At 37.2% G+C, this 16,686-nt stretch overlaps 2 protein-coding genes across 3 annotated transcripts in view; both read left to right on the forward strand.

Moving 5' to 3' along the window:
• Positions 1 to 2,584, forward strand: part of LOC106133570 (uncharacterized) — a 30,138-nt gene extending 27,554 nt beyond the window's left edge. The window contains exon 6 of the mRNA XM_013333352.2: positions 1,195 to 2,584. Coding sequence (XP_013188806.2) covers positions 1,195 to 1,350 — 156 coding nt within the window. The 3' untranslated portion in view covers positions 1,351 to 2,584. The remainder of the gene's footprint in view (positions 1 to 1,194) is intronic.
• Positions 2,585 to 5,377: 2,793 nt separating this feature from the next.
• LOC106133625 (cullin-3) lies at positions 5,378 to 16,684 on the forward strand. Of its 2 annotated transcripts, XM_060945099.1 has the most exons (16): positions 5,378 to 5,541; positions 5,627 to 5,792; positions 7,132 to 7,329; positions 7,713 to 7,898; positions 8,531 to 8,734; positions 9,166 to 9,345; positions 9,888 to 10,082; positions 10,279 to 10,455; positions 10,649 to 10,819; positions 12,350 to 12,457; positions 12,817 to 12,941; positions 13,545 to 14,268; positions 14,491 to 14,660; positions 15,705 to 15,843; positions 16,156 to 16,308; positions 16,575 to 16,684. In XM_060945099.1, exons 2-15 carry the CDS (start codon positions 5,733 to 5,735, stop codon positions 16,306 to 16,308), a joined length of 2,790 nt encoding a protein of 929 aa, XP_060801082.1. In that variant the 5' UTR covers positions 5,378 to 5,541; positions 5,627 to 5,732; the 3' UTR covers positions 16,575 to 16,684. The 2 variants fall into 2 exon arrangements, with proteins under 2 accessions (XP_060801082.1, XP_060801080.1); XM_060945097.1 differs by lacking the exon at positions 16,575 to 16,684 and having other exon boundaries at positions 16,156 to 16,507.
• The last annotated feature ends 2 nt before the right edge of the window (positions 16,685 to 16,686 follow it).

Genomic DNA, 16,686 nt, shown 5'->3' on the forward strand with positions numbered 1-16,686 from the left:
GCCTCTTTCCCGGAGGGGTAGGCAGAGACTACCTCTTTCCACTTGCCACGATCTCTGCATATTTCCTTTGCTTCATCCACATTCATAACTCTCTTCATGCAAGCTCGGCGGTTTCGGGTACTTTTGACCTGACCCTTTACCAGGACGTCCTTAATTTGATCAAGATATGTTCGTCTAGGTCTTCCCACTCCGACCTTTCCCTCCACACTCTCCATGTATATCTGCTTAGTCAACCTGTTATATCTATCCGTAATATGGCCAACTTTTCGTTGTACGTTTTCGATGAAAATAGAGTAGGTACAAATAAGGATTTCCTTAGAATCTTGGTTACCGCTATAATATAAATAATATTTATAAAAGTATTAAGTGAAAACAAACAGACAAAAAGATAAACAAAAGTACCTTTACATGTAGGCATTATACATATGACTAGTCAGCTGATATGGCCTGGTCCATGATATCAATAAAAGGCACTCAATCAGTTTATTTTCATGGGCATTTCATAGGCTAGCTCAATTGATAAATAGCCAGTGTCAATATAATGGTCAGCTCAATTCGCCCGTTTTGTATCTTACTTAGCTTTTCTAGTTCATAATTCTAACATGAGATCTATATGTATAATGTAAGACATAGGCGTTCGTATGCAAACTTACTTTTTTTTAACATATCGGCCATGCGCTTATGTGTTACGAACTCGTTGAGTGGACCGCCGACTGCTGACTTTACTTGGTCTGTTTATCGCATAGGTGACTTTCCGCATATTTTCGTTTATCGCACTACTTATTCAATATGCATCTCATGGAGACGCTGCAGTTTTGCGATACAGCAAGACAAAACACTCCCCGACTTTACTTAGTCGGTTTATAGCATAGGTGACTTTCCGCATATTTTCGTTTATCGCACTAATTCAATATGCATCTCATGGAGACGCTGGCAGTTTTGCGATACAACAAGACAAAGCACTCCTCTTTGTGTAATTATTTAACCTTCAAAACATTAGCAGACCGTCGCGTACCGTTTGAAATCCAAGCTAAGAAAGCAAACGGGAAACTCTATGAGAAAGACTACTTTTACGATTTTCGGCCTCATATAAATTGATGTCTCACAGTGTTCAAAATATTTTGAACTTTCTTTTTTAAATATAACATAACGCTTTATTTATACGTAATGGTTTTAAACATGATTTTGTTTCAGACCGGTTTGATAGAAAGATTGCGAGAAAGCGAACGTGACCAGCGATCAGAGAAAAACCTTCAAGTAATGGTGTCATTCTTCGTCATGGTGTGCCTCGTGCTGTTGCTGCTAAGATGGGCCCTCCATTCACACCCCGCCTATTACGATAATCTCTGACTTAATTATTACGCTTACACAAAATCAATCAAATTCATTGTTATGTGTCAAATGCAAAAAAAAACACCAATGCTTAATTTTAATATTTATATAAAAATTTATCTACTAAGTACACAGTACCTATCTATAACTTTACTAGTAGAAAAACACTTTACCGATTATTCCATGTGAACAGAAAATCTTTTACCCTATCATAGTTTCCGAATAGGTTACTCAGCACTAATTTATACAAAAATATATATAGAAGGTATTCATTAACGTAATAATTCTGAAACACAACAGCATGTTACTTGTATTGCCTGGAGTAGAACACCGCCGGGTGAACCTAAACAATAAACGGGAGTTCATACATACATATAATCACTTCTATATCCCTTGCAGACAGAGTCAACAGTCGTGAAAAGACGTTTAATGGTAGAATTAAGATTTAAATATTAACAGTTTGCTAGCCCATCGCCTAGAAGAAGAATCCCAAGTTTATTAGTCACTTAGTGCCTTAGTCACCTATTATGACATCCATCAGTAAACTTAATCAAAGTGACAACATTTTATAGTTAAGTAAGTCTTAGTTATACAATTTCATCTTGTATGTATCTGATTGAACAGTTATTTTACTTACGCGGGTAAGAAGGGTAACGTATTTCCTGGAGTATAGGTAAGTAAAATGTAATTGAATCGCCAACTACTCGGAAACTATAATTCGACTTCAACTCGAATTTCACTTCACTGGCCTACCTTTCGTGTATAATTTTCCGCGAAGGGTAACCATGCATATAAATGTTTTGAAACAAAATATAGGTAATTTGTTTGTACCGATTATGGTAATTACTTAATGTATGTACATATTATAATTTATTATGTATTTTTGGTGAATAATTTTTAAACTAGTATCAAATCAAATCAACCAATCAGTATTTTTATTTTCAAAGTTATATGATATCTATCAATTTTCCACCAATTGGATATTAATAAAAGATTATAATTTCCCACATTGTTTTACTACCTGTTGAATAAAAACCTGCTGGCAGGGACTTATTTGTATAAAAACAATATTTATAAAAAAAATAGCTTACTGTAATAATATTATGACATAATTCTACTGAAAATTTTAATAATTTAGTGTAATAAATTTAGTGTTATTATCAAAATAGTTAGAGCTATTGTGACAGTTTATGATAGGTAACTTATTGTTGTTTATCAGAAAATATGTGTTATTTCGGAAAACGTAATTGAAATTAAATAAAAGGAATTAAAAATGAAAGTTTTTTTAATTTCTTCCACGTTCTACCTTCTCAGCGCTACCTAGTTAAAATGCCTACTTAAATAAACTTAAACTGTGCAGCTAAGTAAAGCCATAACATCATGAAAACTGCGTACATAATCTATAGGTACAATATAACAAAACAGTAAAAATATTTTGTCTGTACATTTAGTATTTTGACTGATAGAGACAAGAAATATAAATTTGTTTTTTACATTTTTTGTCTGTCTGTATCTGACAGTAAGATCACGCTTATCTCCGAAAGTAGGTACTAAACCGATTTCATTATAACCTTCCGCAATTGTAGATTCGACTCGTAATTTACGCGAACGAAGTCGCGGGCAACAGCTAGTAATCCTATAAAAGTACCTACATTATTTTCACTCAAAGTTCACTATATATATAGACAATAGAGGAGTGCCTTTATTGATGACTAGCCTTTGCCCTCGGCTACACCCGCGTGAAAGTATCCTATGTCCTTTTCTGTACTCCACTTATAATGTAAAATTTTACGGAGGTCGATTTAGTGGTCTAATTGTGAAGATATATACAATAAACCGACTTACTTGCGCATTTATTGGGCAAGCGAAGCAAGCCCATACTATGCCACTGCCAGTAACTACTTTAGTTACCTATACATTTTTGTAGTAACTACGGAAAAACCTTTGGTTTTAGGTTAGTTATAATGACTATCATTTAAATATTTATGTCTAGATGTGATATCTTATCTTATATACTTAATATAAATAAAATGGAATGTGCAACTGTAAGGGTAAATGGTAAACTTAGTACAAATCCAGAACCCTGAAGTTTTATATAAAATAATCTGTTTAGACATAACAAAAATATGAAAAATATTTATACATACATACATAAAATCACGCCTCTTTTCCGGAAGGGTAGGCAGAGACAACCTCTTTCCACTTGCCACGATCTTTGCATACTTCCTTCGCTTCATCCACATTTATAACTCACTTCATGCAAGCTCGGCGGTTTCGGGTACTTTTGACCTGACTCTTTACCAGGACGTCCTAAATTTGATCAAGATACGTTCGTCTAGGTCTTCCCACTCCGACCTTTCCCTCCACACTCTCCACATGACCGAACCATCTCAACATACCCTTTTCTATTCCTGTAACTACATCTTCTTTCACATCACAACATTCCCTTATCACGCTGTTCCTTATCCGGTCACTCAATTTCACACCCAACATACTCCTTAACGCTCTCATTTCCACTGCATTTATTATAAAAATATTTATAGATTACCTACCGGTTTAAAAAAAATGTTTCAGATAGAGGGACAGGTTGGTAATCTATCACATAAAATGAAAATCCTATAGTGTAACCCTTTCCCATGATTTTAAAATAAAAAATAAAAAAAACATCCATCAGGCGGACCCCGGGTCTCGAAACACTTCTGTGAAGGGTGCAACCGGGATCACATAGAGATGAGAGAGACTTCATCACAACATCAAAAGGTATGTCAAACAACACTTAATGATTGACATACCTTTTGGTTTCACAACATTGGTTGACGTCAAATAAATTACTTAAAACTAAGTTTACTGCCGCTTTCTAAGCGCCGTTGCAGAATAAGCGGTAACAAACAGCACTACAGCATTTTCTTTAATAACGTTGACTTCACAATTATCCAAACTAAGAATAGAAATCTCGTCCAACGAGAGAATACATTGTAATTATTGATTGATTTAAAGGGAATTTAAATAATTAAAGATATAATTGAAAAGGAATGTCTTATTAAAATAATTGATGTACAGTGTGTACTGAACTATTGGATAACTTTAGGATTGGCTAATGATCTACACTTACTTAACTATTCAGAATTCAAAATATGTTGATAAGGCATAATGTCCTATTTATGACTAGGAAACATAGCCAATAATTAGGGTTCGCTCTTAAAATGCCCAAAACGGTAGTGGTTATAATAAAGAGTAAATACCTAACAATTACCGTTTTCGCTACCCTTTACATCTCTATCAATATGACGTATAAAAATGCGTTAATACGTCTAAGTTGTTTATTTAATATATAGTTAGAAAATTGTTGATAGTTTGGAGGTACTACCTACGTAATATTGAGCGAAGACTATTTTCTTGTTTTGTACTTTTTAGATCTTTAAATTATCTGGTTTAAGTTTATAAACTTGATTTTTAATTCACTTACAATTCGTGTTAGGTACAAACTTATTATGTAGAGCAAACCTAACTAAAATAAGATGCCCAGCTAGTTTAAAAGTGATTTTATAAATTCTTGCAATTACCTATCTAGTGATTGCAAAGCAAAGCCGTTAGCAACAACTATTATCGTTTACTTATTTAAAATGTGCTAAAAAACTCTTCCATTTGATATCCCACACGACACCGTTGACAATTTATTTCAGTTCTTTCCTAGAGCGCTGTACCTTATTAAATTAAAATTCCTTATTAAACGACGTTTACGTTTCTTGCTTGGTCCGGTGTGTACACAGCTGTAATGTCAGTCTTTAAAAAGTAAAGCTTTTGTCTATGTTTAAGGAGGAAGTAAATGTCTTAAGTACTAAAACACTTTTTTTTATTAAACTGGCAAATTTTAAAATAAATACATAATTACAAATAAAAAGAAGTTGTAATAAGCTTAGAGCTTGGTTTTTTGATTTTGCATCTACTTATTTCAATAAAAATATGGTAAACGATATGAAATAGCTGTCAAGTGACAACTGCTGCTGAATGAAAGAGAGATCAATCAAAGTACTGTCACTGTCACTCTGTCATCTTGTATCATCTTTATTCTCATTTGTAATGAGTGGTGTCGTATAATTATTTTATTTGGTACATTACCTACACAAATATTAAAGTTAGTAATAACATATGCATATAAACAAAATATCTATCCACTGAAATATAATACACGCTGGCTCTCTTATACGAGTAAGTGTCCAAAATAGTGTATGTTTATCAACCAAATGACGTTTACCTTTTCACAATGTATAAACTACCTAAATCCTAATTTCAGATGTATATGAGAGCAACAATGAAGTATTCTTGTAACCGCAAATGAACACTGAAGCAAAATATAATATACATTTAGTGTTTTGTTGGTGTGATAGATTAGAGCTACAATGATGAAGAGTGCAATGCCGAAGGACAAACCAGGCAAGATGAGGATCAGAGCTTTTCCCGTAAGTTTTATACAGTCTTTTTGTTTATTGAAACTATTTCCTATACTTATTTTTTTGTAGTAAGATACTACATTGAAACAATATTACTATATTTGTCAAAAAATTACCTGAACTCTAGTCAAACTTCAGTAAGTTGTAGATACAATTATAATATTTTGAATATTGCTGTTGGAAAACAAGCATTACAATTGTTCAATATCATAATAACTACTCCCTTTTATTACTTTCCTACATTATTATATTTTTTCAGTACATTTTGTACTAGGATTATTTTGATGCTATACACAACTGCAGAAATAATGATGTGGCTGCCCTACTCAAATGTGAAATGAACTGAAAATGAAGGGTTGATCTTGTTTCATTTTATTTCAATTTAATGCAAACTTACTTAACCTTCCTTACCACAGAAATTAAGTTGGTAACACTTTTTCTTATCAATAAATCTCTTTTGTACATATCATATCCACTGTATCCTAGAACATATTTGACAAGAATATGGCAATCTTCAATTAAATACATTTAAAAATGGAAATGACTCAATAATGTTGGAACAAAATTTTTGTAGTGAATATGTCATGAATTTAAGTATTTTGACAGGAGTGTAAAATCAATCAAAAGAATAATATTGTTATTATATTATTTTTATATACCATAAATGTTTAATGTTTTGTTACTTCAGTTTTAATTTTCTAAAATGTGTATTTGAATTTGAAGTCCAATAAGACTTTCAAAATGACAAGAAAATTCCAAGTGTGGAACTACTCCGAGCCATATTACCAAATGTATCCAGATACATGGGTTTGTAGCCAAACAGAATGTAAAATTGATCTTTTTCATGTAGAACCCATAGTTTGGCATGAAAGTGAAAGAAAACAACAAAAATGTTATTAATTTTTCATGCATAGTTCATGAAATGGGCACTTGATGACTTTTTGCCATATTAGTGCATCTTTATATAAGCATATTGGTGTGATAATACTTGCACACAATTCAAATATTTTTTAAAGAAAATACAATCAATTTATAACTTTATCACAAAATGTTGACATGGTAAAATGTTAAAATTGATTTAATATTAAATTGACATAGACAATATATTGGCAAGAAATAAACTGTGTACTATCAGTAAAAAATATTTCAGAAACTATTATGTGTTAAAGTCCAATCGCAGCACCAGTTCACCCTGTTAGTCCAACAAGGGCACTTTTTCTTCCAATTCATAGTTTTGTGACTCTTGGTGTTGCCTACCCTGCAAGGGATACATGTTTGTATGTGCCATGTGCATACCATAAAAAATTTGAGCCTCATTATTTAAATTTACAAACATTATTGTTCACAGATGACTATGGATGAAAAGTATGTGGAAAGCATATGGAGCTTGCTGAAGAATGCCATACAAGAAATACAGAAGAAAAATAACTCCGGGCTTTCTTTTGAAGAACTCTACCGTAATGCTTACACTATGGTCCTTCACAAACACGGAGAACGGTTGTACTCAGGTTTGAAGGAAGTTGTCACTAATCATCTTGAAACAAAGGTACACTTATAATTTTTATATTTAATTTTATAAACTTGTATTTACTTTATATTGTTCTTAGATTAAAATGCAAAATAAAATCCTAGGTTGGTTCTAGACTAGTCCTTTGTCTGTGAAGGTCAGATGACAGGCACTCTGTATATTGTTAGCACTCTTAGTACACATAGCTTAGTAAAATTGATTTTGTTGAGAAATACATTGCCTGAGAATGGCCATGCAGATAGAATTGATTTTACATATGAACTCCATCCCTTAAGAAAATTCATACAAGATATAACTCGCTAACTAATTATGTGTTATCGTAAATCATGGCCAGAACCTACACTCAGTTGTAGTATGGCATTACACAAAAAGAAGTCTGAGATACCAATTTTATCTTTTAGGTGAGGAAAGATGTCATCCACTCTTTGAACAATGGATTCCTTCAAACTCTGAACAATGCTTGGACTGATCATCAAACAAGTATGGTTATGATTCGTGACATACTTATGTATATGGACAGGGTATATGTGCAACAGAATGACGTGGACAATGTATACAATCTGGGACTCATCATTTTCAGAGATCAGGTTAGTTAGATTCTTAGTTGCAGTCATTTTATTTATTTTCCTTACAATCCCTTTTTGACATTTAACAGTAGATTTTTATTATCAATTAATTTGTGCACAAATTACATTTATCTATTAATTTTCATTATTGTGGCCGAAGCATTCTAGGACATTTTTTTCTGATATGCTCAAATCCAAGGGAGATTCCTTTATTATGCAGGAAACGCTCATTCCACGTAGACATTATTGAGCTTAAACAACGAAAAATAAAAGAATTTTAAACAGAGTAAATCATAGTCACACACATTACACAGTGGCATCGTTTTTGACGACACAGTTATATGATGTATAATGATGATACATAATGATATACGAGTAAATAATTTGTACAAGTACTTTATCATAATAACAAAAATCTTGACTTTGTATTGAAGTTATATCATAATGATAGAACAGAAGAATACAATTTAAACAAAATTATTAAAGGTTAAACCATATATGTATGTATATCTAGGTAGTCAAAAATTACCCTTAATCTCTAATTCGCTTAATTATTTCACACTAAATTCAAATTTGCAAAAAACTGCAACATATACATAATATTATTTAAAATACAGATATTATTTACAAAGTATGTAATTTTTCTATTTTAGGTTGTTCGCTACGGTTCCATACGTGACCATCTCCGACAAACTCTACTAGAAATGGTGGCTCGCGAGCGACGTGGGGAGGTTGTAGATCGGCTGGCCATCCGCAACGCTTGCCAGATGCTCATGGTACTGGGGATCAATTCCCGGGCCGTTTACGAAGAGGACTTCGAAACACCCTTCTTGCATCAGTCTGCTGAGTTTTATAGGGTAAGATGCAAGGGAGATGATGGCTAGTGATTGTTGTTAGTGTAAGTGGGTAATTAGATATTTAGGCTGCAACTTTACTAATCCTGTTATCTAAAAATTCTGTTCCAGAAAATGCTTTTATCGTTATGCAAAATTTCAGCTAAATTAGTGCAGTAGTGTTCAACAAAGTCTGTCACCTTTTCTTTCTATTGTTTTATTATTAACAGCTGTAATTTAGGATCCCATGATATAAGATAATGAAGATATAGGAATCAAAGACGCAGTTCCTCAAAAATAAACACCTTTTTACTTTAACTTTTCTTTACTTCTTATACATCAGCAGTTATGGGATATTGACTACACAATAAATTAAAGACAGATTGGATTTTGAAACACTAGAAATTTTTAGGGTACAGCTAGTATTCTATATTTATATAATTTAATTTGTCTAGATGGAATCTCAGAAGTTCTTAGCCGAGAACAGCGCCGCGGTGTACATCCAGCGCGTCGAGGCGCGCATCAGCGAGGAGGCGGAGCGCGCGCGCCACTACCTCGACGAGACCACGGAGCCGCGCGTCGTGGCCGTCCTCGAGCACGAGCTCATCGAGCAGCACATGAAGACCATTGTCGAGGTTGGTATTACTCATTTATATTGTTGTTTCAAATTGGGTTCTATAAAAACCAACATACACATTCTTACAAATATACCTACTAATTTGCTTAGGTTTTAGACATACATACATACATACATACATATAATCACGTCTATATCCCTTGCGGGGTAGACAGAGCCAACAGTCCTGAGCGGACTGATAGGCCACGTTCAGCTATTTGGCTTTAAGATAGAATTGAGATTCGAATAGTGACAAGTTGCTAGCCTATCGCCTAAAAAAAGAATCTCAAGTTTGTAAGCCTATCCTTAGGTTTTAGATTTAAAGAAAATTACGTCCATAAAATCATTTAGGCCCTCGTCATGTTTGTTAAATCAATTTCCTAAAGGCAGTTTTCAATTTCGTCTACTCAATAATAGCTGTGAATAATTCTGCCTTTCTTAGGACTTTTTGGGTTTATATCAATAACCACTGTATCGGGTACTATACACTCCAATGCTTATTCGGTCTATTTTGCTATGTGCATTACTTAAGTAAATTCAATATCTATTATAATATTTAAGATGGAAAACTCCGGCGTGGTCCACATGCTGATGCACACTCGCACCGGCGAGCTGGCTTGTGTGTACAAGCTGTTGTCCCGCGTGCCCGACGGGCTGCGGACCGTGGCGGACGCCGTGTCCTCGCACCTGCGCGAGCAAGGCCGCGCCCTGGTCACCGACCACCACAACAACACCAACGCTATCACCTACGTCCAGGTGAGACTGACTGCCCACCACTCTCACCGACTGCGGCATATGCAGCCGACCAATAGCATACACATCACATAAATCTCTCCAGGGGGTTCCATACAACTTATGCATTTTCAATTTTGAAATATATTGTGTTCTTGGCCATTGTTTATTCAAATAGTGTGATACCGTATAAAAATCTTGATCATTTTATATTTTTCAGAACCTTCTGGACCTGAAAGCCCGGTTCGACCACTTCCTGCAGAACTCCTTCAATAATGACAAACTGTTCAAGCACATGATCGCCTCAGATTTCGAGTACTTCCTTAACCTGAATAACAAATCTCCAGAGTTTTTGTCGCTCTTCATTGACGGCAAATTGAAGAAGGGAGAAAAAGGCGTAAGTACCTTCTCTAGTTCTTATCAAAGTAATAAAAAAAAAGTTTTATCTTTATTATTTAAACCCACATGCAATACACTGGATTGTTGTCAAAATCGAAACACGGGTTCTACAGCGACAGTAACTGTATCATCAAGGTACATTTATAAAAAAATTAGTCACTATTTCACATGACATTGCTTGCTTGTAACAGATGAGTGAACAAGAGATCGAGGCGGTGTTGGACAAGACGATGGTGCTGTTCCGTTTCCTGCAAGAGAAGGACGTGTTCGAGCGCTACTACAAGCAGCACCTGGCCAAGCGGCTGCTACTCAACAAGTCCGTCTCCGACGACAGCGAGAAGAATATGATCTCCAAACTGAAGGTTTGCTTTATTTAAAAACATATTTTCAAATGAAGACAATGTGCATTCCTTGTTTAAAATCTGTGACCAGTGAAAATATTGCAGTGTAATTTGTTCCGCCGCTTCTTCTACACATGCGCTTTGGAAGTGGTAGTACATATAATTATTATTATACTTTACGTTTGTATCTCAATAAGTGAAACCTTTTATCCCATTTTGAAACTAAATCTGTAGAATTTGTTAGCACTGATGAATGTAACATCACATTTAATATCAGTCTTAAATCTCACATCTGAGATTGATTTGTCAGCTTTGAAACTACACATAAAATTACAATGGATGATGAAAAAATATAATTCCAATGGATTCAATAATAATACAAAAGCCTAGACAAAGTGGAAAAAGAAATTTCCGGCAAGCGGACTCTGCGGTGAAGTACCAATAGCGGGGGGTGCAACCCGCAAAGGTGAAAGGGAGACTGAATATTAGTTTACATGTTTAACATATTGCTATTCTATCCATCTATAGTCACTATAGTTATCAATTCCTTCCAAGAATTCTATTCCCTTTGTTTTCCCTTATATTTCTTATCTTATAATCGGTGGGGTTATATTTTTTAATTACATCAAATAAAAGGAGATGCCTTATCATCTGCGTTACATACATCTTTATTTTCATGCAAGTTTAACGCATTAGAGTAGTCATCCGCGCATTCAAAGCTAACTATAAAATAGCTTTTCGACTTTCCCAGAGTGAAGGTTTGATAAAGGACGTGGAACCGCGGGACTTCCACTGTATAATCGGAGATGTTTCGCTGATCGAGAACACAGTGGGCGAACAGTGACTCTCCTCGACAAACAACCTCCACTCATTCTGCAAAATTCTTTACCGTTTACAAAAACCGGTTTGTGAATGCTCACATCCTTCGTAGTTCATTGAGACGATATCTTGCTTAAAGTCTCGTTTTTTTTTATTCTTTGCTTTGTTCCCTTTTTAATCGGGTTTTGAACTTTACGAATCAAATATATGCACGAACAAGTAAAGAATTTTGCAGACTTTAAGCAGGATTTTTATTATATTTTATATCTAGTGGGTTTTTACTGTTGTACTGCTTTAAATAAATATTATTAGATATTTAAATGTGTATAGTTAAGTATAATAGGAGATGATTATAATTAAACTTAGCACATAAACAGTCCAAATTCCCAACTTTACCAACTTTTATTGTCTTGTCATAATTTCTTATTCAGATCTAGCTGTTGCCCACCGCCTTGAAAATTCACTGTCTCTAATTTCATCTCCTCTTTTAAACCCATTTCCCTTTTTTAACAATAAAAAGTAGCCTTCGAGTTTCAAAATATAATCAAAATCTGTTCAGTGCAAAGCTACACAGACCGAGTTACTATTTTTTTATATATTAGTAGGCAAGTAGGGATAATAAGTATTGTTTAATTGGTATTTATTGTATCGTTCCGTAACGAATTAACGTATAACATTGGTTTTACGTCTTAAAAATTGAACATTTTTTCAAACTTTGTTATATAATTGCAGACTGAATGCGGGAGTCAGTTTACATCAAAGCTGGAAGGCATGTTCAAGGATATGACCGTCTCAAACACCATCATGGAAGAGTTCAAAGAGCATGTCTTGTCCTCTGGCGTAAGTTTTTGGATATAAAATTAGATTAATAAACAATTTAACGGCATTGTAGCCCATACTCGCACTTAAAATGTGACCGAAGAAAAACTTTCAAGAGTAAGTAAATAAGAAAGTAATGGACAGTTTATGTTCAACCAAAAATGTAATTTTTTTGTGTTCATCTACTGTCGGAAAGTGCTTCTGCTGTAACATTATTCACTGTTGCATGGCATTGAAACGAGTTGAACCTTGTTATCTGGAAGGTAATTCAGCTACATGACATAATACACGGAGAGTATTTGGTAAACAGAAGCAACAATGCCATGTGTTCCGGCCCAGTCTTGTCTTTCTACTTCTAGGAAAATTAATGTATTTTTCAGACGAATCTGTACGGCGTCGAGTTGTCAGTGCGCGTGCTGACGACGGGTCTGTGGCCCACTCAGAGCGTCACGCCCAAGTGCAACATACCCATAGCGCCCAGAAATGCCTTCGAAGTCTTCAGAAGGTGAGTAAATTACGGTTATTAGGTTACATATACACTCACACAAATATCTTCTTCTTCTTCAGCATATATTCGCCCACTACTGGGCATATTTCTTTCCAATATTTTTCACCTAGCTCTATCAAAGGTTATTCAGGCCCAGGTTATTCCAATCACGGCATTTTATGTCGTCGGACCAGCGGGTTAATAGTCTGCCAGTTTTCCTCTAGCTCTTGGTCGTTATTCCAGGACAGATTTGCTCTATTGACCGTCTCCACGTCTGTTCACATAACCGGCCTACGCCCACTTAAGTTTAGCAAAACAATAATCTATACACACAAATATATCACGTCTATTTCTTACGGGAAACATCATAATATTGCGTAGGATCTACACGGATGGAAAAGCAATAGGCACACATTGGTAATAACGTAAAAATAATTTTTTTTTCTCCATCGATCAGCATGGGAATAATCTATCTTTTTCAACACGTGATCAATTCATGTCGAGTTGGATTGAAAGGGTGGTGTGGTGTTTTAATAACCTACGCCACGTAGACTTGCTATTAATTAGCATGGTGCTGATTACAGACACTTTTGACGAGTATAACTTAATTGAATGTTCCAGTTTCTACTTGGCCAAACACTCGGGCCGGCAGTTGTCTCTGCAGCCGCAGCTGGGCAACGTGGACCTGCACGCGACCTTCCGTGGCTCGTCCTCGCCGCCCGCCTCCCCCCACTCCCCGCCCGCGCCGCGGCGGCACATCATACAGGTGTCGCCCTTCCAGATGTGCGTGCTGCTGCTCTTCAACAAGCGGGACCGGCTCACTTACGAGGTAACCACACACTCCCCGCCCGCCTCCCCCCACTCCCCGCCCGCGCCGCGGCGGCACATCATACAGGTGTCGCCCTTCCAGATGTGCGTGCTGCTGCTCTTCAACAAGCGGGACCGGCTCACTTACGAGGTAACCACACACTCCCCGCCCGCCTCCCCCCACTCCCCGCCCGCGCCGCGGCGGCACATCATACAGGTGTCGCCCTTCCAGATGTGCGTGCTGCTGCTCTTCAACAAGCGGGACCGGCTCACTTACGAGGTAACCACACACTCCCCGCCCGCCTCCCCCCACTCCCCGCCCGCGCCGCGGCGGCACATCATACAGGTGTCGCCCTTCCAGATGTGCGTGCTGCTGCTCTTCAACAAGCGGGACCGGCTCACTTACGAGGTAACCACACACTCCCCGCCCGCCTCCCCCCACTCCCCGCCCGCGCCGCGGCGGCACATCATACAGGTGTCGCCCTTCCAGATGTGCGTGCTGCTGCTCTTCAACAAGCGGGACCGGCTCACTTACGAGGTAACCACACACTCCCCGCCCGCCTCCCCCCACTCCCCGCCCGCGCCGCGGCGGCACATCATACAGGTGTCGCCCTTCCAGATGTGCGTGCTGCCGCTCTTCAACAAGCGGGACCGGCTCACTTACGAGGTAACCACACACTCCCCGCCCGCCTCCCCTCATTCCCCGCTGGCTTTGTCTTCATACCTACTTTATTGTATTCAAATCTTTGAATAATTCCAGGAAATACTCAACGAGACTGATATCCCCGAGAAGGACCTGGTCCGCGCTTTACAGTCGTTAGCTATGGGCAAGCCCACGCAGAGAGTACTCATCAAACATCCCAAGACGAAGGAGATTGAGCCTTCACACCAGTTCTACGTCAATGACGCCTTCACTTCTAAACTGTACAGGTGAGCAACAACTAGCCAGATTTCTGATACGAGATCTTTAAAGGGCAACAAAAGTTAGTACTTCCTTGACAACTGGCAATGACATCAAATTCAAACTAAATTCAAAATTCTTTATTGTTTAGAAAAATGTTACAAAAATCTGGCGAGACCCGCTCCTTCGCTACAATGACCTTATAAAATACATATAAAGAATAAAAAGGATTTTTTTTTATATAAAACAAACATAAATGTAGCCGCTATTTCCATGCAAGGAAAATAGCATAATATCGGATCAATAAATGTCGGGTTTGCCCATACAAATATGTGTTTATATAATATTATATTTTATAATTAATTCCCATTCATACCACAATCTTGTAATTTAAATCAAGTCAGGCATTAAGCCGTCCTTCGAGACGGATTAACTAACAAAATATTAAATCGTGTCTTTATTTTTCATACTCGTGCCTGCTGACACGAGCTTTTCGCTTCAATTTTAAAATTTAAAAATAGTGCTTCAAAATACTTTTAAGAGCGGCTTCACTCTATCAATGTTCAGTGTACGCGTTCCATGAACGTTGTAGTACGAGTACCTATGCTTCACGTTTTTGCGGCCTCTACTAAGTTTGCTCTTATCTCGAATACCTACGCTAGTTTTAAAATTAGGCGGATTTGGCTAACGACAGCAAAGAATTCGAGAGATACACTTACCTTTGTGTTTTTTATCTCCGTACTACATCCCTACTTTACCGAACACATACGTACATACAATCATCACGTCTTTATCCCTTGCATGGTAGCCAAGCCAAATAGTCTTGAAAAGACTAATAGGCCACGTTTAGCTTTATGACTAAATGATAGAATTGAGATTCATATAGTGACAGGTTGCTAGCCCATCGCCTAAAAGAAGTATCCCAAGTTTATAAGCCTATCCCTTATTCACTTTTTACGACATCTATGGGAAAGATTTGAAGTGGTCCTATTATTTTTCTATTGGCGCCGGGAAGCACACAGCACACATATTTACTTACCGAACACACATTTACTTTTATAATTTTTTTACAGAGTGAAGATTCAAACAGTGGCGGCCAAGGGCGAGTCGGAGCCGGAGCGCCGCGAGACTCGCAACAAGGTGGACGAGGACCGCAAGCACGAGATCGAGGCGGCCATCGTCAGGATCATGAAGGCCAGGAAGAAGATGGCGGTAAGTACATTCTCATATAGTTAGATACTCTTATTTCAATTGAATTTGGAGCCAATGTTCTGGTCTATTATCTTCTTCATATTATTGTGGAAGGCACGTGAATAGCTCGGATGGTATACCATAACACAAGTCTCGAACATATTTGGGGCTAGATTTATTTGTCTTTAAGAAATTTTGTTATCAATCTGGCTCGTTGGCTAATTAGTGGCCGTTCTGTCTGGACACTTAGTTGCATAAATCAGCAAACTAAAATTCTGAACTTGTATGTATTACAACGATATTATATAAGATGAATGTGTACAATAACTGCAGCACACGCTGCTGGTGGCGGAGGTGACGGAGCAGCTGCGCGCGCGCTTCCTGCCGTCGCCGGTGGTCATCAAGAAGCGCATCGAGGGGCTGATCGAGCGCGAGTACCTGGCGCGCACGCCCGACGACCGCAAGGTGTACACGTACGTGGCCTAGGTGCGTACCGCCTCCCGACCCGCTTCACGCGACCACTCCCAGCGCAATCGTTATCGAACTCCACTAGCAGCCGGACGTCGACGGTTTCAACTGTATCATAAATATTGTAAATAGCGGTAGCTTTAGTTCGAGCCTTGCGTGATGTGAGACAGTGTTCGTCGTTTCCTGAATCGAATGTATTAAAATCTTCTTTTTTTAATCCCATCTTTCACTTTACCTGTTGTCCGTGTGAACCCCGGTTAGCCTAAAATAGGTTTTATTTTCAGGCCCGAAAACTTCGACTTCGTTAAGTCCTTGAATGGTGGATGCCAAGTTAGCAGTGATAGAAGTAACAGAAGTATTTAAATTATTTCGAAATAAAAATTATTAGTTATTATC

This window comes from Amyelois transitella, chromosome 2, assembly GCF_032362555.1.
Source record: "Amyelois transitella isolate CPQ chromosome 2, ilAmyTran1.1, whole genome shotgun sequence".
In the NCBI taxonomy this organism is placed as follows: domain Eukaryota; kingdom Metazoa; phylum Arthropoda; class Insecta; order Lepidoptera; family Pyralidae; genus Amyelois; species Amyelois transitella.

What these genes read in the sequence shown, in the direction of transcription:
- LOC106133625 (XM_060945099.1), top strand. Translation starts at nt 5,733, where the DNA reads ATGATGAAGAGTGCAATGCCGAAGGACAAACCAGGCAAGATGAGGATC. An exon ending in ACGCTATCACCTACGTCCAG is followed by an intron (nt 10,083 to 10,278) that starts GTGAGACTGACT and finishes TATATTTTTCAG; the next exon opens with AACCTTCTGGACCTGAAAGC. An exon ending in AGCATGTCTTGTCCTCTGGC is followed by an intron (nt 12,458 to 12,816) that starts GTAAGTTTTTGG and finishes TGTATTTTTCAG; the next exon opens with ACGAATCTGTACGGCGTCGA.